Source organism: Pleuronectes platessa, chromosome 24 (genome assembly GCF_947347685.1).
Source record: "Pleuronectes platessa chromosome 24, fPlePla1.1, whole genome shotgun sequence".
NCBI lineage: Eukaryota > Metazoa > Chordata > Actinopteri > Pleuronectiformes > Pleuronectidae > Pleuronectes > Pleuronectes platessa.
This window is the reverse complement of record NC_070649.1, coordinates 5639399-5663013: the sequence shown is the minus strand read 5'-3', so window position 1 is coordinate 5663013 and position 23615 is coordinate 5639399. Positions and strand designations below refer to the sequence as shown.

At 43.5% G+C, this 23615-nt stretch overlaps 3 protein-coding genes across 3 annotated transcripts; 2 read left to right on the top strand and 1 right to left on the bottom strand.

Moving 5' to 3' along the window:
* Positions 1-236: 236 nt before the first annotated feature.
* Positions 237-7341, top strand: slc19a2 (solute carrier family 19 member 2). The gene is made up of 6 exons (XM_053417538.1): positions 237-437; positions 1599-2159; positions 2259-2505; positions 2630-2822; positions 3253-3394; positions 5653-7341. The coding sequence occupies exons 1-6, from the start codon at positions 315-317 to the stop codon at positions 5818-5820; spliced, it is 1434 nt and encodes a 477-aa protein (XP_053273513.1). The 5' UTR covers positions 237-314; the 3' UTR covers positions 5821-7341.
* A 769-nt stretch (positions 7342-8110) lies between these two features.
* On the bottom strand, positions 8111-9956 carry arl6ip6 (ADP-ribosylation factor-like 6 interacting protein 6). Its single transcript, XM_053417540.1, has 4 exons — positions 9675-9956; positions 9063-9116; positions 8755-8887; positions 8111-8639 (listed from the first exon to the last, which is right to left on the bottom strand). The coding sequence occupies exons 1-4, from the start codon at positions 9859-9861 to the stop codon at positions 8546-8548; spliced, it is 468 nt and encodes a 155-aa protein (XP_053273515.1). The 5' UTR covers positions 9862-9956; the 3' UTR covers positions 8111-8545.
* A 210-nt stretch (positions 9957-10166) lies between these two features.
* On the top strand, positions 10167-23453 carry arhgap1 (Rho GTPase activating protein 1). Its single transcript, XM_053417539.1, has 13 exons — positions 10167-10275; positions 14106-14349; positions 14763-14861; positions 14990-15077; positions 15512-15643; positions 15778-15864; positions 16700-16798; positions 16978-17085; positions 17309-17385; positions 17490-17567; positions 17675-17803; positions 18025-18128; positions 18228-23453. Exons 2-13 carry the CDS (start codon positions 14226-14228, stop codon positions 18393-18395), a joined length of 1293 nt encoding a protein of 430 aa, XP_053273514.1. The 5' UTR covers positions 10167-10275; positions 14106-14225; the 3' UTR covers positions 18396-23453.
* Positions 23454-23615: the final 162 nt, after the last annotated feature.

Genomic DNA, 23615 nt, shown 5'->3' with positions numbered 1-23615 from the left:
GTGCAGGGATTTAACTGGTAACCAGTGAAGCGATGCAAGGATTGGGTCCAACAAATATAAAGAACAAAGCAAGGAATCAGAAAATGTGTAAGGATAAACATCAAGAAACATACATCATCGTCTAATGAACTAGTTAAGAGAGACAGCATCTAAAATATAAGAACGGGATCCCCTTCCATATTCACACCAGCAGGAGGCGGTGTTGCCACTCCAGGCTTACGTCACTTCCACCCGAGAAGAAGCAGAGGAGAGCGGGTGCTGTGGTCGCGTGAGCATGAGTTCCAGTGAGTGTGTGGAGGTCGTGTTCGCCCGACATGTCTGTTCTCTACCCGACTCTCCTGCTGTGTGCTTATGGCTTCTTCTCCAACCTGCGGCCGTCGGAGCCCTTCCTCACCGCCTACCTGATGGGGCCGGACCAGAACCTGACGGAGAGCCAGGTCGGTAGCTACTGACGCAACAACGCTGCTGCCGGTGTCATCACAGACGCCTCAGTTAATAGTCGTGTTAAAGGTTCAGTGGGTGTAGAGTTGAGTGACATCTAGTGGGCAATCAATCAAGTCAATCAAATCAATCAGTTTTATCTGTATAGCCAATATTTAGAAATCACTGTCGGCTCATGGGGCTTCACAAGGTGGGACATCCTCTGTCCTTAATGGGAAACACACGTAGAGACCTCAGAGACAGCCACATGTGAGGGGTCCCTCCCCCAGGACGGACAGAAGTGTGATAGATGCCCCCTGTAATGGAGAAATGCTTCAAGGGAACTTCTTCAAATTTGCCTCAAACGGTCATTTTGATTTAAAGATAAGATCTGGGTGTTCAAAGGTCATGGTGACTGCGACCTCTTAAAACAGAATTCATACTCTCATTGCGACGCAGTTTAACATAGGAGTGTCTACTTTGTTGTTGTTGATGACATTTTATTTAGAAAAGGTAAAATGTCAACTTCACTGTGGCATTTGATGTTAAATGATAAAACAGTTTATTTGCCATCACTCAGGAAACAAAGGGGAGATTGTGACCATACATCCTGTCACTGAGCAGGTTGGCAGAGGCTGCGCTTCTGGTTTCTTGTTTCGCCACATCTAGCGCCGCTTGTGTCAGGGCTCGAGTTGCCTCACGCAGAAAAAAACAACCCAGGAGCACAAGGCCCAGATCCATTGGAATTTCCTTGTTAATCCTTCTTATAATAAGCTCCATCAGCTTAATAGAGGACGCCGGGCAAAATGTTTCAAGAGGAGAAGAATTTGCCCAGAATGATGTAACTAAGATAAATCACTGACCTGTGTCTGTTCTGTGTGTGGCATCCAAAATCGTGGAAAATGGGAAGGAGAAGGTTTCTTCGTTGTCCTGTTTAGTTAGTCTGCTACAGGGACATGTTATCATGTACAGACCCTAACATACAAATTGCTTTCCCACACAGCTGAGATGAAGGATAAAAACTGAAGACAGGACGTAGGGATTAGCTGTTCCTAAACACACTGTTAAAAACTGATAGAAGGAGGGTTGGGGACGTTGGACGAACTCTCCAACTTCCCCACACTTCAACGATGGCTGACCCTGAGTTCTAACGACAAATCTTTATCTGTTTTCTCCAGATTGTCAGTGAAATATATCCAGTATGGACGTATTCCTACCTGGCGCTGCTGTTCCCCGTGTTCCTGGCCACTGATTACCTCTGTTATAAGCCTGTACTGGTCCTGCAGGCCATTAGCTTTGTAGTTACCTACGTCATGCTGCTGAAGACGCAGGGCCTGTTGGCCATGCAGCTGGTGGAGTTTTTCTTTGGGCTGGCAACGGCCTCGGAGGTGGCCTACTACTCTTACATCTACAGCGTGGTGGAGCCAGAACACTACCAGAGAGTGACGGGCTACTGCCGCAGCGTCGCCTTGTTCGGATCGGCCGCGGGGTCTCTGATCGGACAGCTCCTGCTCTCTGTGGCCAAAGCTCAGCTGCTTCACCTCGTCATTGTCACTCTGGCGTCGGCCGCCGTGGCGTTCGTGGCTCCCTGGTTTCTACCCATGCCCCAGAGGAGCTTGTTCTTCCACAAGAGCTCAGCAACAGCAGAGAAGACGCAGCAAAGCAGCAGCACACCCCTCATGGTGAAGGCGGAGGACTTGGAGAGCAAAGTGCCTCTGAGCAGCTGTGATGACTCCGCGGTGAGCGACCAACCGCTTTGATCCGGTTAAATCAGGGTCATGATGCATCTGTTCAAACGTGACTCGCTCTGTTTTACATCCATCTCTCTCTCGGTGCAGATAACCAGGTCCTCCGAGGCAGACAGCCAGAGCAGCGGTCTCGTGGAGGTGATGCAAATGCTGTTCGCCGATTTCCTGGAGTGCTACAAGTGTCGCCCCCTGCTGGCCTGGTCGGTGTGGTGGGCTCTGGCCACGTGCGGCTACTTCCAGGTCGTCAACTATGCGCAGCCACTGTGGGAGAACATCCGTCCATCCAAGGAATATGAAATCTACAACGGCTATGTGGAGACACTGTCCACTCTGTTAGGTGAGGCTGCTTTAGGCTCAATTGACTCTCACAAGAATATAGAACAGATTTCAGACTTTGAAGCAGTCAGATGTGTCTGCAGTGATGTGTGAGTGAACAGTATCTAACAGCTGCTCTGTTACAGGGGCTCTGGCAGCTCTGCTGGTGGGCTACCTACCGATAAACTGGGCTCTGTGGGGCGAGCTGGTTCTGTGCGTCCTCTCCCTGCTGATGGCTGTGTGTGTGTTTGTCATGGACACGCTGAGGCAAATCTGGCTGTGTTACGCCTCGTACGTCCTCTTCAGGGCCATGTACATGCTGCTAATCACAGTGGCCACGTGAGTGCAAAGAAAACACACAAACACAGTGTATGTGATTTATCTGAAACCATTGTGTGCAAGTGAATTTTGATTTTTGGGACTCCGATCCACTATAACAAGTCCCATTCATCCGTTGTGAATATTATCTGGTTTGACAAGTGTGGGAAAGCTGAATCACCCCGCCGACAAAAAACAAACATGAGCTTAGACAAATATCTGGCTGCAGGATGACGAGGGATCATGATGTTCTTCCTCTGAAGTTTTCTTGTGTATTAGGTTGAGGGAGGATTTGAATGTCAGAGGTCTGACTCACCACAACAAACATTTACTTCCGTGCTTATCTTTCACCGTCATTTTCTAAACTGCTGTATAATTCAAGAAATGTCTCATCCATAGATCTAACCTGTAAATCCTCCTTGTGATGTGTTACTGTGCTCTGACCCTTCAGATATCAGATTGCAGCCAGTCTCAGCACGCAGCGGTACGCCCTGGTGTTCGGAGTCAACACCTTCATGGCGCTCCTGCTGCAGTCGCTGCTCACGTTCGTGGTGGTGGACTCGGCCGGCCTCGGCCTCGACGTCTTCACTCAGGTGAGGAAGCAGAAGCCCGGCCCCCGAATGTAACATGGAGGCACCTGTGGTCTTCTTCACTGTAACTTACTTCAAGTCGCTGATCTACTTCAGTGTTTATCAGTGGGATCAACTTTGAAGTAAGAGAGGTTTAAGTTGAATGGTCTTCAAACTATATATATGTCACAGTTTCTTTTGCTCAAGTATCGGTGGTAGAAATAGTCTTCAGAGGGGAACCTCTTACTTTTTTTTTTTTTTTTTTATAAACATTTTTATTGATTTCACATTTGCAGTGGACAGTACAATCAAAGAGAGTTTCATTTCCATTTTGTATAACCCCATGCCCATCCCTCCCATCCCAGAGATCTTCAAACATTTTAACAACAGCATAATATACCAGATCAGTTTTAGATAACACGACATACAGAAAAAGATAAATAAATAAATAATAAACAATGACAATAATAGAATAATAATGTAATAAAAATAATAAATAAATAAAATAACATAAAATAGATAAAGAAGGGTGGTGTAATATAAGTTGTTTGCTGCCTGCGTCTCTACATGCTTAACTGATCAGCTCATTATTCCTGGGTCAGATTGAGTACCAAGAGTCATATCCAATGGGGTGGGGGTCGGCGGACTATTCAAGGTGTGAACAAAGGATCAGGGGGACGTTTCAGTGGCAGGAAGTTTATCGACATAATCCAGGAGTGATTTCCAGTGCGAATAAAACTTGTCAGGGCGGCCTCTAAGGCTGAATTTGATTTTCTCCAGTTTCAATAGAAATAATAAATCATGTAGCCAGGACTTGAAGGAAGGTGGCTGGGAAGATTTCCATAAGAGAAGAATTTTTCTACGTGCAATCAAGGACGCAAAAGCTATAACATTTTCCTGCAGGGATGTGGTTACAAGTTCATCCGGAGGTACCCCAAAAATAGCTATCTGTGGTGAAGGACTAACTGGTATACCTAGGATGTCAGAGATAGTTTTAAAGATTGATTGCCAATAATTTACCAACTTGGAGCATGACCAGAACATATGTGTCAGATTGCATGGCGTCTGAGAGCATCTATCACAAATTTCAGATGTCTTGTCTGGGTAAAGTTTGAAGAGTTTGTCTTTGCTATAGTGCAACCTGAAAAGTACTTTGAATTGGATAACAGAAAGTCTGGCACAGCTAGAAGAGGAGTTAACAGCTTTCAACGCTCCCCTCCAAAGAGCATCGGAGATGCCCATCTGGAGCTCAGTTTCCCAGCCGGTCCTGCTCCTATTCACAGATGAATCGTTTGTTGGTGACAAGAGATTATAGAGATATGAGACATGGCCCTTAGGCAACGACTTAGCCTGGAGAACCAGATCCATGCCGCTGAGGGGTGGGGCTTGTGGAAACTGAGAAGAGTAGGTTCGAGCAAAATCGCGAAGTTGGAAGAAGCGAAAGAAGTCTGTATTACCCAATCCGAAGGTTAAACATAGTTGGTTAAAACTAGCAAAAAGTCCGTTCATGTACAAGTCTCCCAGGCATCTCAGGCCTTTATTTTCTAGAGTTGCAAAGCGGGAGTCAATCTTGGCTGGTATAAATAAGTGGTTATTACGAAGAGGTGTAGCCTGAGGGAGGGAGAGCCATCCAAACCGTTTCCTGATTTGAGTCCAGATTTTTAATGTATTAATTACAATGGGGTTGGATGAGAAATTTGTGAGAGAGAGGGGGAGGGTACTACATACTAGTGCTTGAAGGGATGTGGAACATGAGCTCTCTTCCAATTGGCACCAGCCCTGTTGAGGAGAGGTGAACCACAATAAAATCTTTTGTGCATTAGCCGCCCAATAGTACCCAAGGAGATTGGGCAGTCCTAGGCCACCCTCCGATCTACTCCTCTGGAGCAAGAATTTATTGGCTCTGGCTCGTTTACCTGCCCAAATGAATGTGGATATGATGCTAATGATACGGTTAAAAAATGAACAGGGGAGGTAGATTGGTAAGCATTGAAAAAGGTAAAGGTACCTTGGTAAGATATTCATTTTTACCGTTTGCACTCTACCTGCTAAAGACAGCTGCAAACGGCTCCATCTCTGAAGATCCCGTTTGACTGCATCAGTCAGTACGGAACCTCTTACTTTTATACTTGAGAACATTTCAGAGTCTGTCCTGTCATACTTTTACTTGAGTAAACACGTTGAACCAATACTTTTACTTCATCAGTACTTCCACTTGAGTAAATAATGTGTGTACTTTTTCTACCTCTGGGACTGATAGTTTCCTTGTTTCCTTCCCTCAGTTCCTCATCTATGGCGGCTACTTTGCAGTCATTTCCACAGTCTTCCTCATCGCCGGGCTTTTCCGACTTGCCTCCAGGAGGCGCTGCAAGCAGGACGTCATGGCCGACAGCCGAGCAGAAGCAGAGTCAGGCTCTCCTCCCATCAGCGATACGAGCTCCAGCAGATAAAACATAATGAATCTGCCGCACTAAAGCTCCAAAGTAGAGGGAACGCATTAACTCTTCAGTTGCACTGTAGTAGAAAGTAGAGACTAACACCTAAAGTCTGTGTAACGACTGCAGGCTACTCACTGTTTCTTTACCTACACTACTTTAAACACTTCTGGCCACTAGGGGCCGGGGGAGCGTAGAACAATCTGACAGTCAAAGCCGAAGCAAACTATTGTCATGCTATTGTCATGGGGAATGTGTTGAACTCTCGTGTGTAGAGGACGACGAACCTCGATCTGGTGGCTGGCTCTAGTATGGGTCACAAATCCTGGCTCCTCCATGTTAGTGGAGGGGACATGAGGTGGCTGCTGCTGGTTACTCTGTTAATACTTGATAGCACTTAGACTCAACAAAAATGTTGTGAGTATATTCACGTACAAACGTCGCAACATTTAATGTGATCATCAAGTGACACAACTTTACAGATGGACAGGAATCCATTCTGTGCTTTACCTTATGGAAGCTGATGCCTTAGACTGGATGAACTAAAGAACGGATGTGAATGGTACTTATAAGCTGTGTTGAATCTTGCCCCAGCCAAAAGATATGTTTCTATTTTTCTATTTATTATTTTCTCCTTATAACTTATAGATTGAGTACTGTTTTCTAAATGATAATTACTTGCACTGATAAGCTGTATCAGGCTTTTCTATACTGTACTACACAATACCTGCTGTGTTTGAAGAAGTGCCTCAAAAGGTCAAAAAATACCTGGAACTGCTTAATTTCTTCAAAATGAATTCAGAAAGGTTTTCAGAGCACAGGAAGTGACATTCCTTGAGTATAAAGTAGCGAACAAATCGCTGCCTCGAATCAACTGAATGAATTTTGAAGAAATGAACATTTGGCCAAATCTATACCTGCAGCAGAGAAATGTTCTGTTACAGTATGTGACTGTTGTTTTGTAGAGTGTGATGTGGGTGTGTGTGTGGGGAGCAGATAACGCGCGTTTCTTTTCTACTGGCCAAATGTTCTCTTTTTTTTTTATTCATGTCGATATAAAATCCTGCTAGAAGTGATGGATTTGCAACTAAATAACTCACTGCTGTAGAAATGTGAAGTGCAGACACTGTTTGCCTGGTCATTGAAAAGAGCCTAAAGTACATGAAGCTTATAATAATATCAACAATGATGATAATGTGAATAATAATAATAATTCTTATTATTAAGGCTTCACTATAATGTTTGGAATTAGTTTAGAGTTATTTGAAAATGTGGTCCCCTATCAAGAAAATACTGTATTCATGCAGTTGAAATTAAATACTACTGAATTATTGTAGTATTCATACGATAGTTACTTTGAGTCAAAGTGGTTGGAAACACACATTTGTCATGAATGTTAAGCAGCTGAATGTTTTCATTCGGTGTTTCCTGGATAACTAGTGGTCACATTTGTGTGCACCCCCCCCTAAAAAGTTTATTCTTTCAAAGTTTATGTCTATGCAATACTTATCACAAATAAACTTTTCTAATGTTCTCTATAGGTGTTTGTTTCCATTATCTTTCTTATTTGAATCATACGTGTTTTATGTTGACAGATTATTTTCTACAAAGACACAAATCCTACTCAAATTACATAAAAGGACATGAAGATTATTCCCATTTATTTTGAGATTAGAAATTTGATGGAATTGAAGTGAAATTCCATGTTGGGTACATGAGGTATGCCAGAGGACTTAAATAGGAATTGGCTTCTGCGCAGGAGGTGCGCAGTCGGCTTCTGCGCAGGATTAATTTAATCTTTTTATAATTTTTTTTTCATTTTGATTTAATATTTTTCATTTATTTATTTTGAAATTTACATAGTGTAAAATATTGTGCTATTAATAGGTGGTTGAAGTCCTGACAATTTTAGGGGTTCAGTATATTGCCAAGGAAACTTCGTCGAACAGATGTGGGAGAGTGGCATTTGAACCGGCAACCTTCTTGTTGGAGAACAGCCACTCTACCAACTATGCCAATCCTGTATTATCATACTTAAAAGTTACTTTTATATTTTGGGATTTTAGATACTGGATGATTTAACATGCTTTAAAAACTTATTGTTGGAGAATAACCCAGTAGTTTCAGCCTTGGCTTCTGACGCCTAACAAGAATCACAGAGTGGGACACATTTAATTTAATATACTTCTGAAAATTCATGTAAAACCTTCTAGTTTATATTCGTTGATCAAATAAATTACATATTGTTCTCATAAACTAGCACAAGGAGTAAGGGTCACTCATTACTCATTAATCAAATCAAACCTCCGGCCTCTTCAACTTTTACTTTATTTATATATCTTCAAGTTGATTATTAATTTATAAATGTTTTTAAATGTTGGCAGTTTCCGTCCTCCATATACAAATACATCCAATAAATACAGCTGAGGCCTGTCCCACCGTTATAGCACAGGAACATTTCTGCAGACCTCGCCAAATGGAATCCCCCACAGCTCAGATCTTGTGACGTGGGCAAACAAACATGGAAGGAGAAACCAATTTCAGAAATTGACCTTACAAAAAACACACACAGCTCTGTGGGGATTCATCATGTGATGTGCAACCAAATATTTATGTCCTGATCATTGCTGCACCCTTTTTTTTAAATGTTGTTTTAATGAGTCCAGTAGTTTTGTGTAATCCCGCAGACTAACAGAAACACAAATAAAAGAAACAGTATGTATGTGTGTGTGTGTGTGTTTCAGGTGAGGATCCAGAAGACGGTGAGCATGGCCATGATGCCGTTGAGGACGACAGCACCATAACCCACTTGAAATCGATGGCCAGGTTCATCTCTATGAAGAAACACAGAGAGGCAAGGAAGTTTTTAACATGACGTCATCCTCTGCTGTTTACCAGTGAGTTCAAACACAAGGGACCACACCACACACTCGTCCGACACCCTGTTACCTGGAGTGGGCCAGTGACAGCGGTGACAGGAACCCCTTGCCCGGCTGGTATGAGTCCAGGTAGGTGAGAGTCCACGAGAAGACGCAGCAGATGCATCCAACGACTACTGACAGCACAAGGATGCTCCAGAAGCCTGCAAAAATGAAAAAGCGTCATCAAATTAGTTTAAATCTGTATTCATTTTTTTTAAACCCAACTAAAGTGTGAGTAAAGGGACTTTCGTCTCTTTATTACAGATAGAGGATTGTATGGCGACTTCATGTAACTGTACGTGGAGATGACAGAGAGAGAGATGTCCTGATACTCACCCAGGATTCTCTCTGCGGTCCCGTCCTCTCCTCTCACTCTCCCTGCCCGCAGCTCTGAAACAGTCACACTCTGGTCAGTGTCCCGAGTGACAAGCAGCAGCAGCAAAGCCAAATATCATTCTCATAAACATGACAAATATCACTGTTAGTGCGTTTGGGTCATTTCATTGAACATCCCTTCTTAAATAATATCCTTTATAAGAGAAAGAGATAAACAGATGATGTGGAAAAAGAAACGAACATGGCAGTACAGACAGTATTAAAATGTAGCTGTTATTTTAAGTTATTTATGGTGTTTAATAGATTTATATTGTGCCAACTTATGTCTGCTAATGTTGAACCCTTTAAGGCTTTTATTGTTGATTCGATTTAGAAAATTGGAAGGTTTTAATGTTCTGTATTTAAATGTAATGTTTTAAATTTAAATTTGAAATTAAAAACACTTCCTACCCAAGATTAATTATAACATAACCCTGACTAATGCGGTTTGAGGGGCCCCGCTGGGAATTTCTCCTTGGGGCCCCAAGAGCCAAGACAAACTTCCACAAAGTTACTTGATAGTTATTAAAAGTTTCGACCATCACGACCACGCGCCTACGTGACACGCATTACCTTTCAGTATGGGGTAGATGAAGGCGCACAAGCAACCGACAGCGGACACACACGCCGCGGAGCCCAGGACGGACAGGGCGACCACGGACCAACGTCTGGCGCCGTGTCGGTGGGAGAGCGGCCGATCCGCGGCCCCTGACCCGACACCCCCACCGGGTCCCACGGAGGAAGAGCCTGGATGTTCCATTTCTTTAAAAACCTCCGTGCTCCGCTGCTGAGTCAGGAACTCTTCTCACTTTCTGCTCTTCCCATATTCAGGTGGCACTTCCGCACTCAGAAATGTCCCTCGGGCTGTTCCGTATCTGTAGTTCTACTTTATTTATTTATTTACTTTACCAGGTGCTTAGGTGAAGGGTTTAGGTAAAACCACAAGAGGGCGCTACAAACCCGTATACGTGCTTTTATTTTGACACGCACAGCACACGGCGTCGTAAACAGAAGTGCGTGCGCTTATTTTGAAAAAAAAAGAAAAAGTCTGTGCACCGGAAAAGGTGTTGACGCAGTCGGTTGTTGTCAGTGGCGCTGCCGGAAGTCCCACGGCGAGCAGAGCAGAGACGCCACAAAGCCTGAAGACTCACCGCGGAACACCGACGCTTTCACGGTAAATAAAACGCGGTGACTGTGCCGTGAGTTCGATGCTGTCGAGGGCAGGAGCTCGGTGGGGTCCGGGTCTGAGGAACCACCAGCAGCGGGTGCTTCTCTCGTGTTTGCCCGCTGACAGTCGTGTGTCACGGGGCTCGTCCGCCGCGATAACATCGGTGTGTTCCGCTGCGGAGAAGCGCTTTTAGCTCAGCGTTTCTCTTTTCAGCTGTGAGCTGCACCACAAACACACACACACAGACACATACATAGTGCCTCAATGAACCGGGCTAGCTTGCTAATCGGGTTCTAGGCTAGTGGAGTTAGCATGATAACAGTTAAACAGATTTCTGGGAAAGTTACCTGTTACCCACTTGTTGCTTTTACCTGCCGACACATCAGCTCGTGTCTGTGGGCACCAATCGGCAAAACTGTATTAAAACCATTTTAATATATGTCCCATTTAGCCAGTAAACACAGTTGATTACATCTGAAGGCCCCTCTTTCAAAAGCCTGGTTACACTGGAACCCTCCCATTTGTTCTGTCAATAATCTCCCACTGTGCAGTTTAATGTGACTAAACAGGCTGATGCCTACATGCACAGTAGCTAGATTTACCACTGATCGCTGTAGAAACACAAACTGGGACCATTAACATCTCGCACCCCGAAGGCAGCAATGACCTTTAAGGTCAGGAGAAGCAGGCTTGTGATTGGACGGAGATCATGAGGAAAAAAGGCTGTCGACACCAATCAGGAAATTAAAAAAACGTCATACCTCGGTCTCAAATGAATTATATAAGGGGGGGTATACAAAGGTGATAGAGAGGGTCGTCCACTAACCAGAAGGTTGGTGGTTCGATTCCCCGGCCCCTCCAGTCTGCATGCAGGATTGTCCTTGGCAAGATCCGGTGTATGAATGATGTATAGCGTATTGAATTGTTGTGTGCATGAATGCAACTTGTTAAGTGCTTTGATAAGACTGGCCTATATAAATACAGTCTATTGACAGAAAGCATGTACTTGTGTTAGCGACAGCTGCTGCATTAGAATACATTAGAAGTTATAAACTGAACATGGTGTTGTAGTATGTGGGATTTGTGATCGTGCCGGATGGAGAGTGCACTGTTCCAGATGTGGAAATGATTTTGTTCGCTTACTGTGATCTTTGTGCAGGAAGTGAGTGATTGTAGGGAGGGGGTGTGTCTCCAGTATAGTTATACTGGGAACCAGTGTTCAACCCCCCCTGGAGGACACTAAGCTGCTTTCCACTGCTGCTCTGCAGAGCTGTGATAGAAAGGAGAATGAAAGGGGGGCAGGGTGCTGCTGCTGCTGCTGCTTCTCTAGCCTTCTATAAACTGCTCACACATATACACACAATGGCTGTGTGTGTATATTGCCTCATGATCCTTCAATGCTGACACCTATAGACAGGTGTTGTGGCTGGGCGTGGGTGGGGAAGCACCGGATGCTGTTCAGCTCCACTGCTGAAAATCCTCCAGGAAGCAAACTCACTGTTTCACTGTTTGTCGGATCCCCGATTCTCTGTCGGCAGGGATGTGAGTTTTAAATCGTAGATATGAGAATGGTTGGATTGTAGCTAACCATCTAACAACTTGAACTTATTTAGATGTCAGTATGCTGACCGACTGGCTCAACAGCTAACTGGATGACTGTCTCGCTGACTGAATGTGTGACATCAGTCATAACGCATGACTTTGTTGGGTGGGTTCAAATCTGCCTGACTTAAAGCAAACAGTATGAGGCTTGCAAAAAAATCACAGCCGAGATTGTTCGTCTGACAAATCAATAACGATCAGATTAATTAGTTTATCAATTCATGTCAATGGATTGGATGATAATGGATTCAATCTTCATCCACTCCCGGGTCGAAGGACTTTCAGTTTACACAGCTTGTTATCGACTCCGATTGACACCGGGGTGAACAAGATAATTTCCTCTATTTTATTTAGCACTCTGGCTGCACCGCTTCCAGCGCAATGTTAAAACGCAAATTGAACTTTAAGGGTTTGGTGCGTAAATATCTATTTTTACATCTTAGGAACAATGTGCAGCAGCTTTCTTTGCATGTAAAAGAGGTATAAGTCTCATTTGATAGCGACATGAATTAAGGCTACAGCTAATAATTCTACCAAGTAATTGATATGTCCATGAACTGATGAATTGTTTGACAAAGAGGTGATGATGCACGAATGCTGAAAATAAAATGGTGTGTTTGAATGTTCAGTCACATAGAAACATGATGAGGCCTCAGCACGCTCCGTTCACTGATGCGAATCACGAGATGCAGATGAAATGTCTGAAAAAAATAGTAGGCAACCTTTTCAAATCCGATTGTCTTGCAAATATTTTTGCTGAATTGACTTCATGGTATCAGCCTGATGTCGTCCACACTCTAGAATCTGAGATGTGTTTCACATGGGGTGCCGGTTATGCGGTGGCATGTCCTCGGCCCCCTGACCTCAACTGGTCGACCTGCTTTCGGGTGCACGGTTCAGGAACACACTGAGCAAGAAAAGAGGAAGCTATCGTCCAAAAATCCTAAGCACTGTTGTGTGTGTGTGTGTGTGTGTCTCTGTGTGTGTGTTGTTGGTCAGCTGCAATAGGCTGATTGTGCCCGTTGGTTAGTAGCAATATTTATTTAAAGCAACATGCTGTCATCCAGCATAACATCACAGAGCAGAGAGAACAGAACAGAGGCCGTGTGTGTGTGTGTGTGATAGAGAGAGAGAATTCAGGGTGAATAAGTGGGGGCTGGGCCAAAGGAGCTAGTGTGAGTAAGCGGGGAGTGTTAATATGTGAGAGGAGGCAGAGAGATGCAGTCATTAACTGGAAGCAGATCCATGATGCTGCTCAGTCAGTGGAGCTGCTGGAGGCAGTGTTGGAACATAAACCATAGTGATCCCAGCTTTACCCAGTATCCAGCTGAGTGTATACAGTGAATACACATATGCATTAAGTAGCTCCTTGGAAGACATTATGTTGAAGTGCAGGAAGTGGCAAGTCAAAATGTTTAATGGTTTCTTTTGACTGATTCCAAATAGTGTCCCATCGATGTTGTCCCTCTGTGTTTCTGTGATCAAGACGTCTTTCCCTTGTTGCTGCAGTAATGGTGCTCATGCTGCACGGCTTCTAAAGTGTCCGATTTGCTCTTAACATATATAAATACCTCTTGTTATTATTAACAGTGGTCTTTAACTAAGTTTCAATGGTATGTGTTGATTGTTTGTTTATGTTTGTGATGACTTCAACCAAGCACATTTAATTGTAACCAAACGAGAGAGAGAAACACAGATGGAGCCCCGGTCTGCATGAATCAGTTTTAGATAAATAGAGGCGATTGGCCAACCCTGATTGTTTCAATAAACATAGCAGTTTATCCAATCATCAAATTCCTGATGTTTTCTTCATCATTATAGATATTTCCCATGAAATCAACCTGACAGATTTTTTTTTAATTAGAAATGAAAGCTGTGACGTAGTTGTGTTTCCACACACTGCGACTTTACACTGAGAATATGTATTGCCTGAGTACCACAGTGACCAGTGCACTGTGTGGGTTTCCAGTTTCTCAGCTCTCTCCGGTCTTCATTCCTTACATAACTATATCTGTTCTTTAGCTTGTGAATGACAGAGGAGGACACTGTGATGGTGTCAAGCAGAGAGTGTCCTGAAGTATGTTCTGTTATCTCCATATTTAAATGACATCTCAGCTCTCCTCTCTCTCTCGGAAATTGCATATTTGAATTGATAATACAATCCTGTAAATAAACGATCCGTCACAGTAGCATGTGAACTGTCAGCTGACCCAAGGTCTCTCTGTCTCTTGCAGGACTCTGGCTGCTGCTGTGTGGAATTTGCCGCTTTTTGCGTCTTTGTGCGTCTGAGGCGTCCCTGTTGAGCGTGTGTGTGTGCGACTGGGTGCGTTTAGCGCCGTTCTGCAGCGTGCGCGATGTCTTCAGAGCTGCTGGTGGATTTCGGAGATGAACCTGCGACTGCACAGCTCGGGCAGCTGAAGCTGGCCACGATAGAGGACCAGCAGTGGCCCACCGATGAGTCCACTCTCAGCAAGTCAGGTGAGAACGATTTGTGAGCACGCATCACGAGTGGAGTCGAGGGTTCCTGAATAGTTTAATTCATTAAATCACATTCCTTTTATGTGCCAGACACTTTAGATTTACACAAGTGTGTCTGAGTTATCTGTGGAAAGGAATATTTCCACATGTTAACTCATCTCAGTATGTTTTCAAGTGTCTCTCTATGAGCATATACTTGAAAAAGCACATTAATAGTAAGTTCTCCCTTCACTTCTTTTGATGCATCACTGTGTGTCAACCCCATAACAAAAAATAAAATGGGAGGAAGCACATAACAGTAAGCTTCCCAGTGACGTAAGGCAAATAAGATATACTTGCACACAGAATTAAATGAAATCTACTGTGTGATGTTCATATGTGTGTATTGGTGTGTGTGTGTGTGTGTGTTTCAGAGACGGACCTCTCCCAGCGCTTTGACAGTGGCTCTCCCCACCTGCCCTGGGACCATCCCTTCTATGACATCGCCCGGCATCAGATCATTGAAGTGGCAGGTCAGTCCTCACAAAGCTCGTCTGATGGTTTTCTGTCAGTTGTTCTCGTCTGTGACATTAGTCTTATGAACAGCTTTAAAGAGTCAATACAAGTGATGTTGATTCTCTCTGTCTCTGTGTGTCTGTAGGTGATGATAACTTTGGCAGGAAGGTGATAGTGTTCAACGCCTGCAGGATGCCCCCACACCATCAGCTGGACCATCACAAGCTGCTGATGTAAGCATTAATGGGACCTCAACTGCTTTAGATGTTCACTTTGCTTGAGTTGGTGCTGTAGTTTACAGTAAAGTATGTTTTTTCTCAGTGATCATGTTAGTAATTCCGTGTAACAGCTCTATAGCAGATAGGAGAGGAGCATGTTGGGATTAACCTGCTACAAGCACCAAATAACACTACAGGTTATTGAAAGTCACTGGTTTGACTCAGATCAGTGAAATTGTAGTTCCACAGACTGCTGGCTCACCATGACACATTTACATGACTCAGTGAGGAGAAATGTGACTGGTTTCTCTGTAGTCTTCAAAGTGAACAAGTATCTCAATTCCATAAAAGGAAGCCAAAGTGCTGCTTCAGCTTTTTTCTCTCTCCCTGCAGTGATGTTTTCCAACCACATTTTGGTGAATCACAATACATTTGTTGTATTTCTGCAGGTATCTCAAAGGAACACTGGACCAGTACGTGGAAAGTGACTACACTCTGATCTATTTCCATCATGGGCTGACCAGTGAAAACAAACCGTCTCTCGGCTGGCTACGAGATGCGTACAGGGAGTTTGACAGAAAGTAAGCTCAATAAAGTCACTGGACTTGGCAGCAACACATCAAAATCATAACAACACAACCACGTACACAGCTCCACTGATCTCCACTGTCTGTACTGCACCTGTGATCCGAATATCTGCTGTCTGTGATTTCAGGTACAAGAAGAACATCAAGGCTCTGTACATCGTCCATCCCACCATGTTCATCAAGACTCTGCTGATCCTCTTCAAACCTCTCATCAGGTTCTTCTATTTTTTATACAAATTACTCAACATGTTTTTGAAGCTGATGTTAACACCTCATTTAGATTTGACTTGCTGATGCAATGTGGCATTTTAACCTTATGAGCCGTTATTAGTCTCAGACACTTCCCCCTCACCATTTAACCTTAATTCACCTCCTATCTTTTATCACACCTCTTCCAGCTGGGTTGAAATAAGTCGTAATGAGACTGGCCTGGTTGTTGTGATCAGACTACTACTACTACCAGGATTAAAATGAAACCTCTGAATAAATCATTAACTTGCAAACCAAATGGCAGCGCTATTTCTCTAGTTTTGTGGTTGTAGACTTCCTGTTTTCCTCCTGTACCAAGGTCTGTGAGCAGATTATTCTTATGAAACTTGTGAGAGTTGTTTAGAACATTTCAACACACACAAGCTGTTGTATAACAATCGGTGTCTGGTCAAGTGGTGTCGACATTCCACCAGCATTCACAGACCTGCTCACAGAATTCTTCCTGTGTGGGCGATTGTGAAGTATAGATACCACAGATACCAAGTGTTGTGTGGAGCACAGTGTGATGGAGATGTGTATAAAAATAATCTAACATCAGATCTCACCCTGATGACACTTTGTCGCCCTTGGCTTCTGCTGCTGTTGTGTGGATGTGAGGTTTCATCATGAACAGAAGGGACGAGGTCACTAAAATGTTTCTAGTACCATCTAGTGGCAGCTGTAAAAAACTATAGAAGCAATCCATTCTGTGGATATGTGGATTACTTCTGTTTAAAAGTCATTCTCCAACCAAAACTAGAATGTTTTCAACAACCGGCCTCTGTTTCTCCCCCTGTGCAGTTTTAAGTTTGGCAGGAAGATCAACTACGTGAGCTATCTGAGCGAGCTGGAGGATGTGGTGAAGTGTGATCAGCTGCTCATTCCTGCACGTGTCACAGAGTGAGTGCTGAAGCAGGAAATATTACACAGGGAATATTTTCATTTGCATTCTGTACACTTAAACAAATGGTAATGTTTCTTCTATATATTGTTATTATACATTTCCATCCAGAAATAGAACTTGGTTTTCTTACTTTAAATCCAAAGCACCTAATAATCGAACATGTCTGTGTGTGCAGGTACGACAACAAGCTGAGAGCGTCTCTGAAACCGAGCGCCCAGCCTCCCATGTCCCCTGCTCGCAGCCCTCCGCTCCCCAACCAGGTGTTTGGAGTGCCACTTGCATTGTAAGTCTTGGAATGGGTTTTGTCTGACTGGCAGATTCTGCTCTGGCAGATTTCACTCACCTTTGTGTGTGTTTGTGTGTGTGTGTGTGTGTGTGTGTGTGTGTGTGTGTGTGTGTGTGTGTGTGTGTGTGTGTGTGTGTGTGTGTGTGTGTGTGTGTGTGTGTGTGTGTGTGTGTGTGTGTGTGTGTGTGTGTGTGTGTGTGTGTGTGTGTGTGTGTGTCAGGCTGAGAGAGAATAGTCCAGACGGTGATCAAATTCCTGTGGTGATGAGAGACACAATCAGTTTTCTATCAGAGCAAGGTACGTTTTTGTTGTTGTGCTAGACACACAAACATAGTCGACTATACTAAATTGATCCCTCGGTAAGAACCACCTATTTTACCCTGTGTGTGTTTGTTTTTCAGGTTTGGAGATTGAGGGGATCTTCAGACGGTCGGCCAACGTCACTCTGGTGAAGGAGGTCCAGCTCAAATACAACTCAGGTAGGACTAACAGGCATGTTTATCTTGACTTGTGGTGATGTTAGACTCGGACAGTTTCTTTCGGATGGTGTTTCTTTTCTTATTGCACGTGTTTGTGTGTCTTGTAGGTGCGCCGGTGAATTTCAGAGAGCTTGAAGACGTCCACTTGGCGGCTGTGATTCTGAAAACGTTCCTGAGGGAGCTGCCCGAGCCCCTGCTCACCTACCAGCTCTACAACGACATCGTCAACTTTGCCAGTATGTTCAAACAGGTTTTGATGCAAATTGAAGGTGTGAACAGGTAGTTTTCAATTAACAGATAGAGGAGGTTCATCATACTATAAAAAGGAAATGAACACTGACACGCAGAGGGAAGAGAATCACAAACGCCTCACTCCTCCCTGTGACCTGGGTTCTGACTGTTCCACATCTGAAAGTAGCTCTGACTCAGACTGGTGTTTGTGCTTGTTGTTGTGCAGCTGTTCCCAGTGACAACCAGGTGTCGGCTCTGAAGACGCTGGTCGAGTCACTGCCAGAGGAAAACCGCACGTCGCTGCGATACCTCATCACGTTCCTGGCACAGGTACAGCTCCTGCTCTCCAGAGCCTCTCAGGCCTGTGTGTCAGACTGTTACCAACTTCAACTTGTGTGTGTGTGTGTGTGTTTGTGTGTGTGTGTTCAGGTGTCAGCCAACAGCGAGGTGAATAAGATGACCAACAGCAACCTGGCTGTGGTGTTCGGTCCCAACCTGCTCTGGGGGCGGGACAACGCCATGTCACTGAGCGCCATCGGGCCCATCAACAACTTCACCAGAACCCTGCTGGACCAACAGCATCTGATCTTCACCTAAACCAGCACCCCACTGGGAGCCGCCTTCTCATACAGCATTTAGTCAGACCAATCAGCAGCTTCATCAGGGTACTTTCCCATCAGCAGCACTTAGATATAAAAACCACTTCATCTGCTTTTCAATTAAAATACCATCAAATATATCAGAATATCCTACCATATCCTTCATTTAGACCGTTCTTTCCAGTCTGATTGTGATGCCATTTCCATGAGCCTCCCTGCATGAGTGCCTGGAAATGGAACACGCATTAGACCAGCCAATCAGATGTTGCCTCTTTGACTGACAGAGACGACAACTGACCCAGCGGCTCTGCAGTGATTTTACTGTTGCACCTACTCAAAGTCTTACTGGTCATGGCAGCAGAGGCCATGACGTCCTGGATACGAATCCCTTCCACCAATCTCCAAACCACCGCATCCATGTTGTACATTTCCAGGAATGCAGCTTATTGAAATCTCCCATCAGCCCCTGTGTAGTAAACCCGCACTTTGAAACCACAGTATTCCCCCAGTTCACAACACGGACTTTCAGTTATAAATCTGATTATTAAGCACTGAGATAACCCTGAAGAGTCGAGTCATTTTCTCCGATTACCAGTGAAATGAACTTGTTAAACTTCATAGTCGTCAAGTGCTAAACGTCATGTGAACTGCAAATTAAATCCCCGGTGACACGACACATTCCCTCAGCAGAAGTCAGTTCACACGAACACAACGTCAGGCTGCATGGGGAAGTGATGTTAAATGGCAGTGCTGTCACAACGCCAGCACAATACAAACTGCTGTGGTAATAACAGTCTCTTTCAGTCAGAACCTGTCTAAATCATGTTCTTAAACTAATAACACACAAACAATTCTAATCTTTCGTGTCTTTGTCAAACACACACGATAAAGTGTTGAGTATTAAGTCCGTGCTGAAGAGAAGAATCCTGAGATTATGAGAGTAAAGTCATAATTTTACAATATATTCTGACTTAATTCTTGTGATATAACAAGTTTCTTCTCAATTACGACTTTATCCTTGAAATCTCTTCTTTTATTTTCTTCTCCTCCACACGTCCCTGATACTCTGTCGTCTCAAACATTCACTGACAGGTTCACTCATGTTCTCCAACCTGCTGTGAATGTTTGAATGGTGTTTTCATTATGGACCAAACAACAAAATAGTTTGTGTTATTAGTTCAATTAGATTATAATGTGTTCAGAAATGTCCCTGTCGTGATATTACATATTCCTGAATCTACCACCTCCTCATCCCCCCCAGCCCACCCTTCAGAACCCCCACTACTAAATACTAATGCATGTGTTTGTACCTGTTTCCATGTGTTTCTCAGGCCCGACCTGAACTCAGTGTGGCTCGTCCTCTTTTATCTCTGTAGGGAGATTACTAGCGACTGGACATAGATCCTCAGTCTCTGTATATATGTGCTGTGCTGTGTTGTGCTGTCGATCTTCCTGCCTGCTCCTTTCTAACAAAACAAGAAAAAAATGGCCTCCAGCTTCACAGAAAGACACAGAGAGCCGGGTGGTATATATAAATGTATAATAGCTACAGATAGTGAGAGAATGCAGGTTTTGAACCTTGTATGACCCCAGAGTGAAGAGAGGAGCGAGTCTCAGGTTAACTTCGAACTCGGTGAACTTGGTACCAAACGTTGTGTGTGGACAATCTATGAGGCGCTGTAATGAAGTGGAGCAGAGTGTTAAAGCTCAAACCCAGATCAGAGGACTCACTGATGCTCTGGACTCTATCCTGCTTCTTCATCGCTCTTCCCTTACTATATTTGATTCAGTATTAATAAGAAGATCTTTGACTTTCCCCGCCGCCGCAACATAATACTGACTTAACTGGTCGTAGCTCGTCACAGGAGCTGTTTTGTGTTTTAATGGTACTGGATAAACCGCTGACACATCTCCACAGAATGAGATTCAACATTCAGTAGCACAAACACAGGAAGTACAGGACCGTCGTTTACCTCAAGATGAACACAATTAATCACAAAATGGAGCTACACAAAGTTTTTACATCGTTGATAAATGAGACAGAAAATATTTCGCCCTTTTAAACTCTTATCAAAGGCAGCTCCCCCCCCCCCCCCCCCCCTCTCTGAACCATCTGAACAATCTTGTAGCATTCAGTGCAGATGTATCTATGGATTTGTGGGTATTGAAGTCTAAAGCATTTTAAACTATGACACGCTAGTTGTCTCCAGGAGCTGCTGCGTGTCTGTTACGTGCTCGTGCACCTGATCCACTGACAGTGGTCGTGTGTGAGTTATTGTCGTTTGTTGTCTTTTATTCCGGCTGCCATCTTAAGTCGTGCTGCATCGCCGCTGTGCATTCTGGATCTTTTTAGTCCCTTCATATAGCCGAGGAAAACATTTCCCATGAGGGAAGTCGCTGGTGGGATTTTTGCTCTGTGTTTGCCTTATGTTGTGGTTGATGGTGCACAGCTGATATGTGGGCGTGTGCTCTCTCTTCATGGTGCAGGCTCCTCTGGGAAGTTAAACAATATCAATAATCACCAGAATTTAACTTTCATCAACAGCAATGTAACAAATCAATATAGCTGTTATGCCTCGTGCCGAGCAGCTCCTTAAGAAGAGTTAAAGATCTGTCTTTTATCCAAGTAATCCAATAATGTGGCATTTATTTGATTGGAACACTAATATTGCTCGACTAGCCAGTCGTCATTTAAAGGGGAATTCCAGTCATTTCCAACCTGGGCCCCTATGTTTGTAAATGTGTGTAAATGAAAGGTACTTACAAAAAGCTTCAGGGAAACTGCGACAGTCGACAGAATCGCCACTTTAGAGTCCGGTCCTCTTCTGCTCTCTCTCTCCTTGTTTTTGCTTCAATTTGTAGAAACTCTTCTTCCGTTTATTCTGGTTTAAAAAAATTGGGAAGATTATTGAAGTCAGAGGCTTCATTGACATCATCCACATCCGAAAAGGATTCAGCTTCTCTCAGTAAAATCCAAACTCCTCTCAACCTAAGTTGGACGTCTCCTCCATGTTGCCAGACTCGTAGCAAAGACCCCTAAATAATCATTTAAAATTTGAATCGACCATATCTAAGAGAGACACGCCTGGTTGAACTCTGAGGTGCATCATCAAGCTTTATACTTTCTGGTCATTCCGTTTCCAAAGCCTTAATTTCAAGACCATTTCTCGCCGCCTGTCTCCAAAGTCAGCTCATCCAAAGCTTTGCATTCTGTGTCAAATTCCAACAATTATTCAGGTTTGAGGAGCTCGGTGTACTTTGTTGTTGACGAGTGAGTGTGTTATATATATATAAAAAACTTTGGCTGCAAGTCCCAGGAACAGAACAATCACCTATTTGCCCTTTTTGGACCCTGATCACTTTATTCCTGCGGTTTTGTGTGGAGACTCAAAGGGGCCGAACACTATCGTTGTCCTTTTATGTCGTTGATGGTGGAAACCTGAACAGCGAGTAAATACTAGTGTTGTAACGTTATGGTTGTTATGATGCGACGTGACTGAAAACATCATCAGGTCTGAGATCAGTTTGACTGAAGCTGAAACAAAGAAGAAAAAAAAAATATCTCAACTGTTTAACATGTTGTATCTCCCGGTCGTGTCAATGCCGTGATGGTAATCGACAGGCTATTGGTGTATATATGGGTGTGTGTGTGTGTGAAAGTGTGTATTTGTGTGTAATTCTTATGGACCCAGCACATTTGAAAATATGTTAGGGTTTAAATGTATAGCTAAAGAAAACTTTAAAAAAAAAATAGGGCTCTGTCATTTAAAGTGTGTGTGTGTGTGTGTGAGTGCATGAGAAAGACATGCAATGTTCTTTTTGTGTGTGATTTGTATGATTTGAAAAGACAAGCAAAAAAACAAGATGATCTCTAGACAACAGGTTAAAATTTGACAACTTGGGAGGTATAGTTTTATTATTCGACAATGTGTCTCTGTGTGTCTGTGTGTGTGTGCATGCTCGTGCCTTATCTGTTAACCCCCAAGTGATAGTGTGTGATTAGCCATCAAAGTGCCAGTGTGCCCGTTCTGCCATAGATTAACACAACACGAGGTGCGTTCAGCACAGTTCTTGTGTTGGACCGTGTTCACGACAGGAGTCGCAGCAAAGCAGACAAGTGGAGCTTCCGTCCAAACTCGTCCGCTTGTTGAACTCAGGTCAGCTGTAATGGAAACTCACAGGCTTAAAGAAATCTGTAACGTCGGAACAGGATTAAGGGTTCAGTGTGTAGACTTTAGTGACATCTAGTGGTGAAGTTGCATGTTGCAGCTGACTATGCGTTGTCTCATTAGTTTGTCCAATCTGGGCTACTGTAAAAAAAAATAGAGAGAACCAGCTCTCCATGTCAATATAAAGTATTTAATTATAAAGGGCCAATTCTATGGTAAAGAAAACAACAATTTGTATAATTTAGATGAAACACACGAGTGAAATCGTCACTAGGATTATGGGTTAATTATTTTATATATTCAGTTTCTGCCAATTGATCCTTTAGTTCACCTGAATCTTACACACTGGACCTTTTAAAGCTGCATCCAATCAATTCTGACACAACAAAAGTAAGAGGGACTTTAGGAGAGTTTGATTTAAATAACGTCAGAACTGAGTTGTATCTCATTTCTGGATTCTCAGATTCATCTCAAAAGCGTTGAATCCTCTTCTAGCACATTATCGTTTAGTTTTAATCTCGTTAGTTCACACGTTTAGTTTTCAGATATTCACACAAAATACGATCACATACATATTCAGTTTCATTTCTCTATTACTGTTTTTCCTTAACTCTGCTGATCCATTACAGCTCCAGTCTAATCTATGGATCTTTGTACTGTAATTGTCGTCATGGTGACAGTGAACAATATTTTTCTCCCGGGAGAAATGATTTTGTTTTCCAGGCTGATCTTATCGACGTTGTGACTTTATTTTCTTAACTCTAAAATCTTTTTTTCATCCTTTTACTTTTTGATATGTCGTGGATCTTTATTCCTATATATGTATGATATAATGATAGTATACTGTAATATCAATGTGTGCAAACAATAAAGAGATGGTGAATGAACACTCGGGCCCTCTACTTGTATCTGATCACTCACATGAAGGGCTGATCTTTAGAATGATAACCTCGTAAATTATTATTTCCCCGACTATGGGATTGCCTATGAACACTGGGTGATGTAACCTCTCTTTCCCAACAGCAGAGGGTGCTGACGCTCGGTTTTTG

Excerpts from the sequence above, each read along its gene's own strand:
- arl6ip6 (XM_053417540.1), bottom strand. The coding sequence starts at position 9,861 with ATGGAACATCCAGGCTCTTCCTCCGTGGGACCCGGTGGGGGTGTCGGG. Across the intron at positions 8,888-9,062 it reads GACCGCAGAGAGAATCCTGG|GCTTCTGGAGCATCCTTGTG; the intron begins GTGAGTATCAGG and ends TCATTTTTGCAG. Across the intron at positions 8,640-8,754 it reads CTGTCACTGGCCCACTCCAG|AGATGAACCTGGCCATCGAT; the intron begins GTAACAGGGTGT and ends GTTTCTTCATAG.
- arhgap1 (XM_053417539.1), top strand. The coding sequence starts at position 14,226 with ATGTCTTCAGAGCTGCTGGTGGATTTCGGAGATGAACCTGCGACTGCA. Across the intron at positions 15,644-15,777 it reads TACAGGGAGTTTGACAGAAA|GTACAAGAAGAACATCAAGG; the intron begins GTAAGCTCAATA and ends CTGTGATTTCAG. Across the intron at positions 17,086-17,308 it reads TTTGGAGTGCCACTTGCATT|GCTGAGAGAGAATAGTCCAG; the intron begins GTAAGTCTTGGA and ends TGTGTGTGTCAG.
- slc19a2 (XM_053417538.1), top strand. The coding sequence starts at position 315 with ATGTCTGTTCTCTACCCGACTCTCCTGCTGTGTGCTTATGGCTTCTTC. Across the intron at positions 2,160-2,258 it reads GCAGCTGTGATGACTCCGCG|ATAACCAGGTCCTCCGAGGC; the intron begins GTGAGCGACCAA and ends CTCTCGGTGCAG. Across the intron at positions 2,506-2,629 it reads GACACTGTCCACTCTGTTAG|GGGCTCTGGCAGCTCTGCTG; the intron begins GTGAGGCTGCTT and ends GCTCTGTTACAG.